The sequence below is a fragment of the Cheilinus undulatus genome, linkage group 8 (genome assembly GCF_018320785.1).
Source record: "Cheilinus undulatus linkage group 8, ASM1832078v1, whole genome shotgun sequence".
NCBI lineage: Eukaryota > Metazoa > Chordata > Actinopteri > Labriformes > Labridae > Cheilinus > Cheilinus undulatus.
The window spans coordinates 40572329-40591414 of NC_054872.1; the positions used below are offsets into that span (position 1 = coordinate 40572329).

The 19086-nt window shown below is 38.2% G+C and overlaps 1 protein-coding gene across 3 annotated transcripts in view; it reads right to left on the reverse strand.

Moving 5' to 3' along the window:
- gramd1a (GRAM domain containing 1A) overlaps positions 1-19086 on the reverse strand; it is a 52994-nt gene that overhangs the window by 15578 nt on the left and 18330 nt on the right. For all 3 annotated transcript variants that reach the window (XM_041793163.1, XM_041793164.1, XM_041793165.1), the window contains 11 exons: positions 15201-15426; positions 14097-14117; positions 13778-13862; positions 10557-10660; positions 10238-10333; positions 9824-9904; positions 7559-7677; positions 6646-6955; positions 4946-5099; positions 4105-4251; positions 36-157 (listed from right to left, as the gene is read on the reverse strand). In XM_041793163.1, coding sequence (XP_041649097.1) covers positions 36-157; positions 4105-4251; positions 4946-5099; positions 6646-6955; positions 7559-7677; positions 9824-9904; positions 10238-10333; positions 10557-10660; positions 13778-13862; positions 14097-14117; positions 15201-15426 — 1465 coding nt within the window. The remainder of the gene's footprint in view (positions 1-35; positions 158-4104; positions 4252-4945; positions 5100-6645; positions 6956-7558; positions 7678-9823; positions 9905-10237; positions 10334-10556; positions 10661-13777; positions 13863-14096; positions 14118-15200; positions 15427-19086) is intronic.

Below are 19086 nucleotides of genomic sequence, written 5' to 3' on the forward strand. Positions count from 1 at the left end.
ACTTTTAAAACAGTTTGTGTTTGCCCAGGACTGACCTGTGTCTCCACCACAGGGGCGGTCTTGGGGCCGAGGGGGTTGTTGAGGGCGATGGTGTAGCTAAGCACGCGGCTGGTGTTCCCACTGCTGCTGTCCGGCTGCCATTCACCCACCGACAGTTCTGACAGGGAGATAAAGACACGGAGAACATGAGCAAGTTTAGAGAGGAGAAAAGATAAAAAAGTCCAAGGAGATTTTGGGGAAAATTGAGAGAGAGTGAAAGAACAGGAGAGGTTGAGGATTTCTAAATGAAAAGGAGAGACCACAAGATTCAGAGAGGCTGAAGGGAGAGGGAGAAAAGAGAGAGAGAAAAGAGAGGGTCAATCCGTGCTCCTTCATGAAAAAAGAGAGGAAGAAATGCCCCAATTAGAGCTACACAATGTTCCCAGGCAGGCCGGGCTTCCAACTAGGGTAGCTACTGGCCAAATCAACTCCACAGCCTCCCCTCTGTCCTCATTTCAACTACTACAGAAAAATGTCCAAATTACACAGTACATCCATACAAAAAATGTTCTAAAATTCCATTACATGCAAAAATACAGCTACATTGACAAAGCAGGGCATAAAAAGAAGTACAGAAAGGAGGTAACAAAGATGGAGGTTGGTTAACACAGCGTAAAAAAAACCTTTGAGGCAGCCTCATTAGTGGGACAATACAGCAAGTTACAGCATGACTTTGAGGATTTGTGGGTTGTGTATTTTAACATTTGTCTTTATGGCTGGTCTGAGAACTTTTAAAAGGAAACCAACAGCCAAAAATGTTTCAGCAGTTAAAAATATCACAAAATGAGATGCATGCAGTTTCACTCTGCAAAAGCCATGTTTTTGCAATAGCCGAATTCCTACTAAACTCAGCAGAAAACAGTCTGAATTTATTAAAAGTAAAGAACAATGTTTAATCTTACTAAAGATGTGTCAATTGTAATAAACTGATGTTTTATACTGATGTTTAAAATAACAAGTTATTCACTAAAAAATTGCCTTTTCAATACTTCTTTTGGTGCAACACTTTGATAATACCAGCATTTTCTCTCATTTTTCTAAAAATAACATGAGTGTGTCCAACATGTCATACTGTCTGCCCAATAAGAACAACTCTTCTCTGAATCAGCTTTGAGATGTGCTAAATTTATAACATCACAGATAAACATCTGGTACTGACATTGACTCATTCTCATTTCATCTGGGTATTAGCCATGCTCTCAAACCATTTCGATGCAATGGGATGAAGCTCAAGCTAACTATAAGCTACCTTCTGACACAATGCCAGTTTAGTGTCAGAAAAAACTATCTCTATAGATTTATTCTGTATTAAGCAGACATTGGTATTTTGTAAAACATGAAGAATAGCATAAAGGCTAAATCTGCAGATAATATGCACATTTAGGAAGCCAACATTTTCAATACTTTGACAGTTTTTCAGGACCATGAGTGCTTAAACTATACATTTTTCAGTTATTTTGATGAACGTCAGTGAAGTAAAGTCAGTGTTTCCAACAGGATTTAAGGAGGACATTTTGAAGTTTAATACATCAATCTTGTGAACTTTTACAGCAAAATTAGTATGTCTTATTGATATTTTGTCTCTCTTTAAACAATTTTGTGTTCTTGTGGTAATTAAATCAGAGGTGTACTGACTATATTTTGATTGTCTGATACCAATTCCCAGTTTTTCCTTGTCTGACCTGCTGATAAAAATGTTGGATGATACAGATTTTCTTTCCTTTAAAAAATCTGTGATTGACAGTGAAATTTACCTTTTACCTTGTCTTTAATGGCTTTTTAAATGTATGTTCATAAAACACTGACGTTCTATGTTAAATGAAAAAAAAAAAAAAAAAAAACTTAAACAGCAGCAGGTCACATAACAACCTCTTGATTTTAACTTGATCTAATCTCCACCAGAAAACTGTCAAACCCTCTCATCTATTCTTGTTCACTTTTATATCAGAATTTTTTGAAAGTTGTTGCTATTTAAACATTTTTTAACCTAATAAAAGATTAATGATTAAAAGTTTTATCTATTTAAATGATGCGTGAATTTAATTTCTGTGTTACGTTCCCATTCTAGAGAGATATAATTAGTCATTATTAACACTGTTCCTCCCCCGTTGTTAATGTAACCTAGGTATTAATCATACATATCACAGACACAGAGAAGTTTACAGCAGTTATGTTCTAGCTCCTGATTCAATTATGAATTGTCTAAGAAATAACTAAAATCAAAGAGTTTCACTCAATTGGAACTAAAAATCTTTTACCTGACTGCTTCTCTCTCTATCTCTTTGCCTTATTTGTTAATGCAAAGAGTTTTTATAATATGTTTTATGTCCGCTACAAATACTGTTATTATTTCCTTACAGTGATACATCTGTTTGAGACACAGTCTCCCAAACCACTCACTCGCATGTTGATGTTTTGTCACTTAAAATGAGATTATTGACAGAATATTTATTAGATGACACATTAACGTGCTGTACAGTCCAGCCCGTGCATGCGTGACAGAGAGATGGTGAAAGCATCAGCAGTGCAAGCAGTGATTATATGCAAATCCTGAAAGCCAAGTTTGCAGGCCTTTTTTTTCCACCAAGGATCAACCTCATTTTGGCAGCAACACAAAAGACACTTGCAATGCACTTGAAACTAAGCTAAGTGTCAGAGAACATTACAGCATCAACAGCAAACATCATGTTCTTGAGACAGACACAAAGAATGAAGAACATTTTTTCTCTTCTACTGACAGTAGCCGCAAGGGTCCAGAAAGCAGCAGAGCAACAACAAACACTGTGCCATAACTGTCACCATCTCAACAGGAAAAACTTGCTCTCTAGTACAAAATGTCATGCAACAAGTCCACGCATGTTCTGTGGCGGATGCTGAACAGCATTTTGGGAAACCACAAAATGATAATCAAGATAATCACAGACCACACAGAGATACAGAAACATGGTTTACATGTATACAAGGCAACACTTAAGCACTTCAAAAATTAAACCCAGTAATACAAGGAACTTATGCCCTGTAGAAAGATGGTATGTGTCCAAGTAGTCTAATGTAATCTGCAAACTACTACTACCTCTGATTGGAGTTCTGTGAAAAAAAAAATTAATTACGGGAACATGTTTTCTGCCAAATTATCATGCAAATACATTCCATTTGTGGTTTTCTTTAACATAAATGAAAACTCTCATACTCCAAATCTTCTTTTGGACATCAGACAATCAGTTTATTTTTGAAGATGATGTCACACCACAGTGTGTTCACCAAGCAGCCTGGTTTGGTTCAGTGCGTTCAGTTCACTAAACCCTGATCTTGTCTGTGTTTCCAAGGCGTATCTCTATCCATTTCCCATTGCAACAAGTCTCTGTTTTTGAGATGTGGATCATGTGGCACAGCTCAGAAATAAGACCAAGACCGCTGGCTCCAACACAGCTCTTCATGTGGTATCAGTTTGATTTTCTTTATAATCTATCATTGTTTTTGTTAAAAGCATATGTATGACAAAATAAGGAGGGAAAGCTGTTGAAAAAGTGTTTTAGCTCAGTACAAGGACCCCTCAAGACTCTTAACCCCTTCATCTGGCTAGATGTGTCATACAAGGTCTGAGTTATTTTTGATATTTATCCACACCATGCAAATGGGTGAAGATGCATTTTTCTTCTCCATGTGTTTTAACATGCCAGCTACTTCCTCTTCTTAGTTGGTGGTTTGATAGCGGTTAGCAACCAGCATTACTGCCGCCAGGACTGGCAGATAAATACTGTCAGATTTGTTTCTTTTCCTTTATTTTTGTAACGGTTCTGACGTATTTGTCTTGTGACTACCTAAACTGAACCATGACAGTTCAGGACAAATACAAAAACTGTTACACCCCTAGATGTGACTGTGAACAACCTATGGTTATTATTTGGATTGAATAAGTGGCAGAAATTTGATGCTGTGTGTTTGACATTATCTTGACATTATTAATCACATCTGTGCAGTGTTTACCTACATGATAACTGGTTTTAAACACACCTACAAGCAGTTGGACCGTTTTTCAACACTACATTTGTGTGTTTTACCTACCAGTGAAGTGTCTTTGGGAAAAGAGGTGCTGGATGAAGTGTGTGTCAGCAGAGAAGAGCAGGTCATGGAGCTTATCTACACTCATTCGGACAATGGTGTTGATGTGCAGCCGCCCGCTTAGGTCAGAGCAGAATGATTCCACTTCACCTGAAGATTAGGAAATGAAAAGAAAAAGAAAATACATGTGTCTAATTTTGGTTTCTGGTCTGTTTTATAGATACATATAATATCAAGTAGTGGTTAAACATTCATCCATGTTTAAAGTCCTAAAAGTAGATCGTCTCCTGTAAACAGTGTGACACTTGCATGTTTTTCCAAGAGATTAATCTGAATCACTTAAGTTCAACTGTCAAATACATTTTTGGGTGTTTTATTTCACACAGGTCAGCTGGACAGGGAAAAAAATCAAAATCACTGCTTCACTGCAATCTGCTTCTACACCTCCTGCATTGACACCATTGTTAAAAAAGCCCGTCAGGTCATAGATTCTAACTTCAATTGGGCACAAAAAAATCAATAAAACAGTTATACAGACAAGTAGTATAAAAAAAATAACAATTTAAAAGATAGTCCAGGAGAGTTGATTAAATTATGTTCTTGCACACAATTAATGACAAGCCCTTCAACTTAATTTTTAACTTTTAATGATCATTTCTACACTGATATAAAACTTAAATGGTCTGATTATTTGATATCTAGATTGTTAAATTCACAAAAAAAAAGTCATACTGCATTAAAAACCATACTCAAACTTTTCTTCCACTTAAGTCTACTTTCCATATTGTAAACACTTTCTCCCAGTTGTGTTTTTGTACTGTAATTTCACTAAAACCACACTCACTTTCCTCTTGTGTATCTGAGGAGTTGCTCGGGTCTGTGGGCAGTTCCTCATCGTTGGTGATGTCCAATGAGGAGAGGTTTCCCAGACTGGTGGTCGGAGGGGGCAACATGTGATTGGCCGACTCGGACAGACTGTCCCCGCCCTCTTCCAGATTCTAATACAGTAAGGGGGGAAAAAACACCAGAGGACACTTAGCTAGAGGTTTGTGGGGAAATCACCCCAGTGTCATATGACTTGAGAGGAAAAAGAGGCTTCAGCTGAGCTGACCTCATGTTGACGCAGCATGAGCAGACATACCACTGCAGCCATGCAATTAATCTGGAACCGACATGCAGTCAACACAGCACTCCATTTATTCACTTTAGCTTAGCTGAGGCCTGATCGGCCTCTATCAAGATCAAGACTGAGGACACACAAACGCAGCAGCTGTTTTTGAGCAGAAATTGATTGGACATGGACTGAGCCAGAACAACTGCACAAAATTTCACATCCTCACTTAAATACATCCTTCTTTCCTCCCTGTTTTCTATTTTAGTATTTTGATTTTATCTTATCACGTTGTAGTCTATTTTACTGGAATTTGTCTGTTGGTTTAAAGGTGTGATTTCTTTACCACATCTATGGAACAGACCTGATTTGTGTTAATGATTTACAAAGTCACCAGTCTTCTACAAAGGACATGTCAGTAGTGTTTACATATTAGTGAATAACCCCAGCAGAGAGATTAAAAGTGGGACATTAGTTTTTCGTGTTAAAGAACATGTTATTCACTATTAATACCCGTTTTATAATGAAATGACTGAACTAAATGGATGAAATAATGTTTAACAGATAAAAGAGGAACCAAAGGTGGAAACACAATAAATGCAGGTGCCTGTATGCACAAGCAAAGACACAAAACAAATACAATCTGCTGCACATGTTGAAAATAAAGCTATTAAATGAACATAAAGCCTGTTTTAACTCAAACATTTCATACATAATAGATTCTATATTTGCTACCATGAGTCACAAAGATCCTGTAGATTAAAATACACCACAGTTGCACACAACACTAAGTGGATAACACACACTTAGCAAAGAAAGCACATACACATGATTCAGTTCAGTTGTTCTGACCATCTACTTGTGTATATTAAAGCTTATGTATTGCATTTATTTTGTTCAATCTTACAGCTTATGATATTCCAATATTCCAATTCCTTGTTTGTTTACGTCTCTTCAGGGCCCAAGCTGCTAACTTTGGTTGCATAGTTGTCAAACAGTCTAAGAAAAAAACGCTTAGCAGACAGATCTGCTTTGTTTTAGTTTGAGGAGGAACGTATTAACTCTGATTAAGAGACCACAGGCCATTAGTGTCCACAGAGCAGTGTGTGGATTCTGTTCTGCCATTAAGCTGATGCTAACTAGCCAGCTGTTTGCAAAAATCAGACAGCTGGAATGCAATTCTGCTGCAGCAGATATATTTGTGCGCAGATTTCTCGTCTATCTGTGATGAAACCGATTCCTAAATTCTGAAGGAAGCTGTACAAGTGTCTTGTAAATATGGTCATGACTGAGGCCCTTCAGGTCCTTAACTGTCTCACAAATTAAGAGATAAAAACACAGACCTCTAATGCAATAAGAAGAGGAAATAACACTAAACTGAAGGCTTGCTATTTCTGTGTTGTAGGAGTAGGTTGTCAAGAAGAAAAACTCACAAAGGAAGCAGCGGCAGAGGCTGGGGCAGAGGCAGACACGTTGGTTGGAGTGGTTGATGGCAGAGAGCTTTGGGAGCTGGGCGGACTGGGTTCAAGAGGTTCAGAGCTGAGTCTGCGTCCAGATGAGGAAGGCACCTCTATAGGCAGACAGGAGGTGGAGGAAGGAGGAGAGGAGCCCCCGAGGTTCGACGCTGAAGGAGAGGTGGCTGGAGCGCAGGGCACCAGGGGAGGAGGAGAGCTGCCTGTGGAAGGAACTGACACTGAGCTTAGGTCTAGGAGATCAGTGACCGACACCGACTCGTCTCCTGGCCTGGAAAAGAGAAGGAGAGGAAGTGAGTGAAGCAAAGATACATACAGAGAAAGTCACACTGAGGAAGAAAGACAGAGGAAGGGTTTGTTTTGACAGCTTAGAGACAGCTGTAAAAAATCTTTAATTGATTCAAATGATGGCTGAAATTAAGGAGACTTGTTCATTAAACTTAAATATATCACATGGGTATGGTTTGCAATAAACATATGCACAAGCAATCCCTGTCTGAGCGAGGATCCGCTAATTTTGTAATGAAAGGGCAAGCCAAACCCTCAAGCTACGTGTATATCATTTGGTCTTGTGATATTGCACACACATGCAGTGTAAAAACCTAGTATGGGTTATTTCTGCTGAACTATATTAGTCAAAAAAAGGATAAACAGCACATTTACATAAAAGTGGTAGTTTTCTTCTAAATTTCAAATGTTACTTTTAGTAATTATATGTTAAAATAAACAATGAAAATACCATTAACCCTTTATCCTCATACAAACATCACTCTCACACTCTCTTAAAGGCTGTAAAACAAGTCAACATTCCTGCACACATTCAGAAGACTGTGAAGTGTTACACCACCATATATTTGCATGTTTTCACACTCACAGTAAGCCGTTCATGTGCTCGGCGGTGGGAGAGACATAGTCGTCGTCTTCACTGGTGAGACCCAGCTCAGTTCCATAACACTGGTGTACGATGTGCCAGAGCTCTTTGGGGGATAAAGACTGTACAATAAACACAAAACTCTTATTAAATAATTAATATGGGTTGATGAATCAAATACTGACATTTTTTAAAATTGAACAACAGCTCTTGACCCCTTATCACTTCTAACATGTACACATTAGGGGAGTATATGCAGACACTTGGTGAGAATTAATGTCTGCCCGCTGTTAATGGTACTTGAATCCCAGAAAAAAAAGATGATATGGTACTTAAGTAGTCATTACATGACATAATCATAATAATAAATGAGTAAGTTTGAAAGCAACACTCCTAATTATAACCATTTTCTTGTACAAAAGTCAACATTTCTTGAAATATTCATGGTGAGCTGCATGTGTGAAAATCTGGGTTTTTCACCCCAACTTCACTCTGACTTCTTCCACTCAGTCTGAGTAATTTTCTGCATGAACTCAAAAGAAGCTCAAGTGAGAAGGTAGAAGTTAATATTCGGAACAATTAATCATAAGTGGGTGTTAGGGTGTGATGGTGTTTATACCACCTCTCTTTTTTCTTATTAAATGCTGAATTGTCTCACACTGCCTGTGATGTCGCATGTCAAAATGTGTGTCTCTGTTGGGGTAAATTCGTCATTATCTCGTAGATTATTGATCACATGCTACACGTTCAGTGATCGCTATTAATTTCATATAATCTGTGTCTTATAAAAAGTTTTCAGTACATTTTTTCTGAAACTAATTCATTTTTAGAGCCATAGCAATTCATATATTCCTAGATGAAAGGGATGGCACAAAGTCTAGGAGTGCTTTTCAATGAGTGAAATGTACTTTGGAAGTGCAGCTTTTAGAGGCCTGGAGGAAAACAGAGAGTCAGGTAGCAAAAGGTGCTTTCCCGTATGAATAAAATTTGCTGAAAACTTCTGTGTGAAATGCATGTGTCAACACAAACAGCTTACCTTTTTCACCCCAGCTTTAACTAAATTTTCTTGCCAGCCTGGTAAATTTCCATGATGAGTAAGTATGAGTCAATGTTTGATAGCAACAAGATATCTTAAGGCAAATTCAATGTGAGCAAGCAGGGGCTGATGACATTTCAAGGGCATGACTAGTGAGCAGCCATTGGATCTTCATTAAGGTAATGAAGATGCTTTATACTCTTCTCTGACAACATCATACTCTTGACTCTTGGACACAGAAATGAGTATATACAGTACTGTTCATAAGTTTAAGGCAGGTTTTGGTCAAAAAATGAGGCTGCAGTAAGGCAGAGACGTGGCAAGTAAGCTGCCTAAGGGCAACACTGGACAGGAAGGAGAATCTACACACACCCAGGCCATGCTCTGGATGTCTTTGCATGTTTCCATGGGTATGGGAAAATAATCTGTTGAAAAAATAACAGATTCCACACATTTAGGGCAGAGTAAGGGGTGGATGTGGTTAGTAAGCATGGCTTAGGGTACTGTCCAGGTGACTAGTAGGATTGCCACAAACCCTTTATCATGCTGTGGATGTCCCAAGGGCCTAAAAACAGCCAGCAGTCTCTTTGTGTTTTAGCAGGGGTGCATGATTATGCATACGATTACATATATTAGTGCTGCCAAAATTTCTGGTTGATTTCATTATGTCGTTATTATTATTAAATCAACCAGTAATGCAATCTTTCTCAAATTATTGACATATGCTAATAAGCACTAACGTGTACACAAAACACCGATAAAAAAGCAAAAACACGGTCATTATGGTCTCCGACTCTGTCGCTTATCTTAAGATTTTAACACCAGAGTCTTACAGCTTCAGAATTATCAGCTCAGGAAAATCCAGTGTTGAAGATTCCTGCAATTTTTAACTTTTCAGCAGTGCATGTGTGGAAACAAGTTTTTCTTTTGCTTGCACAGTAAACTAGTCAGTGCCACAAGCTCATAATTTGACTCTCTTGTTATGTCGAGTATGATTGATCTTGCTCTGTTTCTCTGTACTTGAACTGTAGACTAATTTGCATCTACTTCCAAGCTGTACAAATAAATGTCTACATTCAAACTCCCCAAATAACAGTGATTTAAATTGTTCTCCAATGCCTGCATTGTTGGCTGTCTCCTACTTCCTGACTCTGTTTTCTATTCTTAGATGGTAACCACTAGCTGTGTCACACAAGGATGAACTGCCAGGAGGCTGGGTGAGCAGGCTGTACCTTTTCCAACAGTGCGTTCTGCCACAGGCGGAATATCATCATGAAGCTGCGATCCCTCGCTCCGAAAGACGTGAAGAAGTGCTGAGAGGGAGAATATCAGGAGAGAAGAAGGAAGGAAGAAAGAGGAGAGAAATGTGATTTGATGGATGGTTTCCCTCTGTCAGGATGTTTGCTTCGTCACAGCCAGTGGAGATAAAGTTGAGTCAGCTCATTTCACGCTGCTGGACTGGCAAAAATGGACAATTTGAAGTAAAAAGTACCAACAGCAAACAGCTTTAATGCTTATGAATCAGCGTTGAACTGTAACAGACAGAGAATGTGTCAGTAGAGAAAAGAAATATGCTGGTGTTATAACAAATTTAAAGTCTTCAGCTCTTGTTTACTGAGGTAGTTTTATTTCTGCTAGTGCCTGACCTTCTCATTGTCAGTACTGATCTGGATGGCGTTTGGGATGAGCTTGGCGGTCTTCTCCTTGGTCATAGAGGTCACGTCTTTCAGCAGGATGGTGATCTGAAAGGAAAAGGAGAGAGATTTGTTGTGTGCTTACTGTAGCGTAGATAACTCTACGCGACACTCTTATCTCACGGAGGGCCTCAGTGTATCTATAATGATCTGCAAACAGGAGCATTAAAGGGCTCCTTATCTGAACTCAGGTGTGCCATTAACCAGGCTGCATGAGGCATATGTTTGACTGCACGCGTTCCAATGTTTACACAGTGTGTGCTTGACTTACAGTGGTTTCCCAGCGGAAGATGTTACTGTAGAAACAAAGCCAATTCTCAGACAAATAAAGGCGACCCTGCAGCAGAATGTCCTTCTGGAGAGCACAAGAATAGTCTGAGGAACGAAACAAGGAAAGAAGACGGATTAACTCACCCTTCTTAAGCCATGACCCATTTTTCTCTGCTCCAGAAACAATTAAAGAAGTGCAAATCATCTGTCTGTTCTCCCTACATAGCTAGACATAAGGTCTTCAAAATGTTGAATACTTTGATCACCTTAGATACCACAAGTGTTTTTCAATGCATTCTCCATCATCTTATCAAGAGACTGAATCAGAAAGTGCTTAGCTTAAAAAAAGACAACATCCATCTCTTAAAAAAGGTGCTAAGGAGAGGATGAATCCTTCAATAAATGAAAACTATTACGCACTGTCTTAAGTGTAAAAGCTTGCCAGTATATTTGTGCAACTCAGACAGTATGCAGGAGTTTGCTTACAATTTTTAAAAAGATGTGACCTTTCTTTATTTCAATGATTAGTAACATAGGACTTCTATTTTTGTTGCCTTGGTATCAAAAAAAGCATCAGTTTCATTCAATTTTCACCAGTATCCAATCTAAGTTTAAAATTCTGGTATCTTAACAACCCTTGCTAGCACTGCTTGATAATGGCAAACACATAATCACAAGTATGTTGATTTATATTAGGATCACAATTAGAAAACACAGTGATGTACTCTTGTGGCCAAAGTAAAACAATGAGCACTAAAACATTAATCACACATGGCAAAACCTATGGACAAACCAGTGGAACACAGCATGTGGCACATTAATCGTTTAATCTCATCTAGCCTACATTGTTTTCATGATCATAGGAAGCCAAAATGGTGATTAATAGTGAAACTGGATTAATTGCCAAGCCTTACTTTGTGCCAAAATAGGCTTTTCCATGTAAATATGTTGCACACAGATCTGTAAAATACACTGCTTCTATCACTTGATGCTGCTAACATTTGCATGTTATGCTTCATCTTCCAGTTTCCATGCTCCTCAGCTTTGATACAGACTACCAGAGAACCAGAGGCTCTCTCAATCTCTGTCATTTTGTTAAGAAAACAGTGACAAAAAACGTTGGTCCACAACCTTTTTCCATGATAAGGATTAAAAAAATAAGGAGCAAAAACAGACCTTTGGCAATAAAAACTCTGACGACACAAATATCGAAGTATGTTAATAAAGTAATAAGAGGTTAAAATGTTAGCAGTTAGTCATCAGAGTGTCAAAATCCATGATTTTCTCCCCCCAGCATGCATCTGTCAGTCTAAATACAAACAGAGCCTTGCTTTACTTCAGCTTACAGGTCGTTTTCACTGTGCGGTCCAGTTCACATTGGTACGGCATGCTATGTGTTTATGTGCACTTCCACTACCATCCCACTTTCTGGCACCCTTCTGGGGAGTGCCGAGCTTACCTATCCATCCCAAAAGGGTGGAGCTACACACACAATTCAGGATTTGCACTGACATCACTTTCAGTACACAACATGACTGCCCAGCCGGGCTGAGTGACAAAACGTGGCAGTCTGCCCTATGAGGAGTGACCGAAAACAGGAGAAAAACAGACTAACATTTGCTTAAATTAAAGATGTTTGGATTCGACAGAGATCATCGCTGTTTCCTGGACCACTGACACTGATATGTGGCCAAAAATCAATTTTTCAGACTTTATATGGGCCTGATTTCAAGTACATGATCTAATCTGTAAAAGATCTCAAATTTTATATTACATTGTATTTACTATAAAAAACCTTGGATACGTTCATGAAAATGTTTTAAAAAATCAGTATTTAACCACAAAGAAATCACGTTCATTACAAGGCCTACTGTTAATCTGTGATAAATATCAATTGACTTCACAATTTTCCTGTTGTTCCCCCATAAAGCTGTGTTATTTGGACATCCCGGGACTATTACATTTCTAAAACATAAATTTAGTTAGAAGGAAGAAGAATGGAGCGGAGTTTAGCTTGTATTCATCACTTACTGAATGCTTGTGGGAGCCACTATAATAGCCCAGCTTCATCTTGTGGTTTTACTGACGTGCTGTCAGAGCTCCAAACATTTCTATAAACATATTCCATCAGCTGAGGATCTGTGCTGACAGCAATGAACATCATCAAGATGTCATTATCTAAATGATGGCATTTTCAGCTGAAATAAAGCCATTTGCTGCTTACTCCCTACCGATTTCTGTGACCAGTTCGTGTAATCTGACTTGAACGGCAGAGACCCGTACTGCCTGTAGTGTCACCCTCTACAGTCTACCCACCAAGCGAGGGTACTAACGTCAGTGGAAATGCAAACTATTTTGCGGTCTAGCATACTGGAACTATACCAAACCGTACTGAATAAAACTGGACCACCAGGTGCTTGAAACAATGAATGACAAGCTGTTTAGACCAAGTGCAGAGTTTGGGTGTATACCTTTAAGACAGGATGAGATGCTGGCATGCTTCTAACTTTAAGTCCAGACGCGACATGGGTGTTTTAGATAGTCTTACCATATTCACAACACGTGACCAAAGAACTACAATGTAATTTGCTGAAGTATACATGTGGAAGGTGTCCTGGTTTTGGTGCCATTAGCTTAAACATGGAATAAATGAAAGTTGTTTTTTTTAATTTGAAGTTGGGCATTGACAGACAACAGCTGATGACCTCAGCTAGAACTTCAGCACAAAGGCAATGATTAATAGTTAGAGCCAAGTTTTTAAACTTTGTAATGGTTTATATCTCACATGTCTATCTACTACAGATGCTGAAAATTCTGCAGTTTTTTATGATTTTGAGTCACCAAAGTCAGGTACTACAAAGAAAAACCAGGGGATCGTTGTATTATCTGGTAATGTTTTGGTTAATCTAATAGATACTGTACTGTCTTCACCGAGAATGAAAAGTCATACAGAATACTGTAAGAAAACTTTAAAATGAAGCTGTGTTCTACACTTAATTAATGTCTGAAAAGCTTAGCGTAACCTCTTTCAAAGCATATTAGTAATGCATAAATTTTCAATGTTAATAAAAAATATGGCCAGCTTTGACTGTGACTTTTGACCTTAAACAACTGTCCTTACAGATAAACATAGTGTCAAGGTTTAATTTAGCATTTAATCCTTTAGGTGTGAAGCCCAGAAAAAACTGAGTTAATAACAACATGTTTTCACACATAACTCACCCACTATAAGTCGTTCTGTGTCAGGAAGTTTCTTAAAGAGTTTGCGAAAATCCTCGTTCCGCTGTTTGTATGTAGGACTGAGAACCTGAGGGTAAGGAGAGGACAGAGCACATGATGTTTGTCTTTACAACAGTTCATATCCTTGAGCTGAGCTGGGATGTTTACCTGAGCAAGTGAGAAAAACATTGTCTTTAACTAAAGGATGATTAGCATTTTACTACATCAATTAGTTACAACTCCTAAAGCCAAAAGCACACAAACATCAGCTAAGTACTGCGGTGTTTAAACAGCCTGCAGAGCACTGTTTATGTTTACTTACATTGTACCAGCTCTGCATTTTCTGTAAAGAAAAACAGAAAACATATCAGTTGTACAAAGTCAAAGTACAAAGTCACTTCAAACAATCACAGGAATATATGTCACAGAAATTAGTTTTGGTGAAGTAACCCACTTCAATATTTGTACTAATGTGGTCCTTTCCTTTGTCTAAACCTCTTCTATGTAACACTGAGGCTTCCTTATTTTCTAGCTGTGTCAAAACCATCAGCACTTCTCCATTCTTAAAACACAGGTGGCCCCGATGGGCTATGATGTGAAGTCAACAGGATAACAAGCTGTTTGTTTCACAACATTGAGCCTAAAATTATATGATGTGAAAGCTTAGACTGCACCCTCAGGCACACAGAAACAAGTACACTGTCTGGTAGAGCTGACAGAAACAGTCAGCACTGTCACAACTCAATTGTTGAACATGAAAGGCAACACAAATGTTAAAAAAACACTTTCATTCACGAAAGATATCAAGTATGGAGGAGACTTTACAGCGATGCATACAAGTAGTTTGTTGTTTATCCCTCCAAGAACATTTTTGATGTCTAATACCATTTTTGATAGAATATTTCTTTACTAAGTCTGACTAAATATGCAGTTTGAATTGAAGAAGGACAACAAAATGGTGTTTGTTTACATTTTTTTATGGTGGTGCTGCTTAAAAGTTTTGGTATTTCTGTAACACTTTCTATGCATTTCTTGGGGTTACATTAAGTTCTTCACTTACATTCATTAAAAACACCTGGCTTTGTTTTAATGCCAGGACAGCAATGAAAAAACTGAAAATGGTTTCTTGTATGTTTGGACATACTTAGCCTACAAGAACTGGTTCTGATTACAAATCCACAAGGATTGAGTGTTTTATGATGACAAACCAGATCACTGAAGAATAAACAGTCTTGGTATAATTACATGTTTAAGTTGTGTCATCGCTGCATCAAAGCAAACATAGAGGATATATAGCAGTCCTACTTGATCACTGAAAGTAGGTTGAGACCTTTATCCTCTCCTCTCCAGGTCCATACATCAATTTGTCTCTTAATGTTAATTCTTAAGCTCCACCTGCAGCTCTTTCATTAGGTGATTTTCTTACCTTGGCATTGCGGGTGAAATGGCGAGAAGCAAGTGGGTAGGCAGATGTGAGGGAGGAGGCAGATGGTATGGAGGGCAGGGGGCTATCTGAACCACCTCCTCCTCCACCACCACCACTGCTCTTCTCTCCTCCTCCCTCGCTCTCACTGGCCCTTCCACCCCCAAGGACCCTGCGCCGCAGGGAGGGGGAGCTGCCGGGGGTGCTGCGTGGAGAGTTACTGGCCGTACTAGAGACAGAAAAAAAAAAAAAAAAAAAAACATGGAGACAGAGAAAGATTTAGCTCAGGGGAGAAGAGAGGAAGCCCTTTCATATTTAATCTGAATTTTCTCTGTAATGCCTTTAATGTCATGCTATGAAGAAAGGCTGCGGGCGTTTCCTATTTGATAACAACATGCCATCTCAGACTGCCTACTGAAGACCAAAGAAAGGCCATGTGAGGCCAGTGTTATCAGCTGAACTTGCTTGAACGTGTACAAGCAGCCAGACAGTGAGGGTATTTAAAGCTGTTCAGTAATGGGTCTCAAAGGTGAAATGAGCAATACTAATCCCATAAACTTTCTGTTAGATTCAGAGAACATCTTCTCGTGGTCTGCTAGAGGTTTATATGTGTGCTGAATAAGACCCTGTTTCTTCTAAGAGCTCTAACCCAGACAGAGACATACAAAAGGTTACCAAGGACAGCAAGCCAGCTAGATATGCTTTTGAAGTGATATTACCCTCAGAAGTAGGCGAGTTTTGATTCTCAACCTAGCTAATGTTAGTTAGAAAGAACTGGCCACTCTTTAAATAGTTGCATTTGTTAGTACAATGATGAAGCATTGCTCATAGCCACAGATGTATCAAATAGTCTTTCTGAAGAATCATACCAAAGGTAAACCAGTTTCCTTTAGAAAAACACGACCCATGCAGAATAGAACTGAGGTTGTGCTGCAAGCAAATCCTTTCAACTAGACTTTTTTCAGCCAACTTAAATAAAGGAAGAGATATGAGTCTATGTTAAGAGTGTAAAACAACATTACCCACAGTAGATAAATGCTGCACAGACTCAATGACCTTGAAAAGAGTTTGTTCAGGGATCAAATGATTAGCTAATTAACAGACATTCAGTCACTAACAACCACACAACTACTGTCTCTTTAAAAAGACAGCATTCACTCACAACAAAGATGTGCAGATCCTGAAAAATTAGGGCTGATACTGATGTGTAAAAAAGCAATTCTGCCGATGCCAATACCAATGTTTTTATTTCATCACTTCGTCTGGCATAAGAATCCTATAAAGGGAAAGTTGTCTAACGTGTCACGATGAAAATAGAGGAATTTTCCAACAAGATGCTCCTACTTAATAACAAACCTTCCATTGATTCAGCAACGGGTATATCAGATGCAGTCATTACAAAGATTAGACACAACAGACAAACACTGGCAGCTGTTTGTCATATCATTTGCAAATGGCCAATGTTTATCAACAGGGCCAATACCAATGTTAACCTGACGCATCCGAGTATCCCTTACCACAATAGCCAGAAATACTATATGTCTAACATAAGGCACGCATAAATGAAAATATTTCCACCATGTTCCAGCCTGTCCTGTCCTCATCATCACCATCCTCTTGTTGCAAAAACATTTACATTAAATGTTCAGCTCACTGATCCATGACCATGTCTGTACTTTCACGCTATAACACATTTTCCACCTCATGCTTTCTTATTTAAAATCATGCAGCATTCACTATCAGTCAACTTGCAAAGTTGGCCCTGTCTCTCAACAAACAGAAGCAGTCATAAATCTTTGTCCACTCCATTATCCTGAGCAGACAAAATGAAACAGACGAAGCTGCCAAAGTGCTTCTTTGACTTAACTTGATGAAAGCTCTGCTCAATCACGCTACCTTTTATTGCAGTGTCTCCTTTTAACTACAGTCACTCATTTCATTAGCAAAGGGAGGCTTTATCTACAGGGTATAACATCTTTCACACAAACATATCCAATTAGCATTAACAATGACAATGATGTTATCAGCTCCTCAGTAATGATGATTTTATACCTCCTCCCCTCCTTGTTTGGCTGAATCCCCAACAAGGTTTCCATTTTGACTGAAAATTAGTTCCTAATTCTTTCTAAGTGGCTCTCAGTTTTCTTAATCCATCTTAACTGGAGTCTGCACTGGCTGGGGTGACCTAGTGTTAGTGCAAATGTAAAATGTGTGTCAGAGGAGCATGATTAAACAAAAACTGGAGAACTGCAGAGATGACCTGGTTGACAGGTTACATTCCCAGATAAATGAAACATGTTTGTTTGTCTGTCACATGGTCGGATTTCCATCTGTTTTTAGCTAGTAATGTTGTTCCCAACTGAAATCCCAGTATCACTTAAAATAACCACTAATCCTTACAGGATTTTATTTCATACTCTGCATCAATTTCGGCACTTTTTGGAGTAAAAGTAATGAAATTGTGGCTTTTTATTATTCTTGCTGATTACTGTGTATCAGTTTGTGATTTTTAAGGTCTCTTATTCAAATATAAATGTGTTTACTTCATTTGCACATTTTTGAACTTACAAACTTTACACATATTTAGCTGAACATTGTTTAACCTCCTGTCATACACTTTATCTGAGCATTAACCTTTGTTAAGCCAAAGTCAATTCTTATATGTATGAGCTATGGTGTTTCAAAACAAGGCATCATCTATCCTAGGGCACTTTCATGTGGAGCAGATGCATCATAGTTCTACAGAGACCAGACAAAGTGATGAAACTTCCCTTTAAAATGCAGAAACCTCAAGAGAAACAAGGCGATGAGTTGGAAGCTGTCTACAAAAAAATAAAGCAGAAAATGCTTTTAAAAAATCTTGTACTGCTTTTAATTCAGGGCTGAAGTAATTTTTGCCAACATGAGTTTGAGTCAACACATGATATACAGCCTACTAACTGATTTACAAGCTGGTTGCAGTTGTCACTGGTATGGGACAAGAGGGAAAGGGGATTTATCATCTAGGGTTTTCACGATACCAAAATGTGAAACATTTAATATAGTACTCATAATAATCAAACAAATCAATCATTTTTTCTGTGGCATGCTGTCAACAAAAACACAATTCCTAGTTACCTAATACTGTAAACTTTCTTGTTTTCAATTAACAAATGTTGTGATTTTTATGGATTCACACCTTAAAGCACACTTTCATGAATTACATGTATTTTTAAGCCTCTGTACTTTTTAATACTATCATTCATTCATTCAAATAACAGAGATGTATTGTTTAAAAGCATGTGCTATGGATAAGTATTGAAGTGTTAAAATCTTTGACAAGCTTATTATCATCTCTGTAGGCTAGAACAAGGCTTTGTGAGGTAAGGGGTCAGCTAAGGGTCATAACAGCTGAAATATTACATGTTCTGCAAGAGACCAAAAAAAAAAAAAAAAAAAACTGTATCTATTTTATTTTTAGGTGAATGGGGAAAATGATGTGTATCTCATTATGTTTTCTATGAAGCCATGACAAAAAAATCCAGGTCAATGGGCCAAATGTCACATTGGCATTTTTACTAATAGTCAGCCAAAAATGTCAACATGTACATGAAAAACAAACTGCCAAATTTGTGGTGAAATAAAAAAAACATGAACTAAAAAGGCTCTTCTAATAAATAAATAAATTTCCCAAATTAGACAAATCAGTCGTATAGACTATCTTGTGGTTTGCACGTTTTAGTAAAACTTTCAATGGTTCTTGCTTTAAACAAACTTTTTGTTGTGCATAAGGTCTACTTTCCCCCAAAATATATCAACATTTCTGCATAGAAAGATTATCTTCTTCATACCTCGTTTGAAAATATGCTGATAAATCTTAAAAACTCACTTTATTGCTCAGCCCTATTCT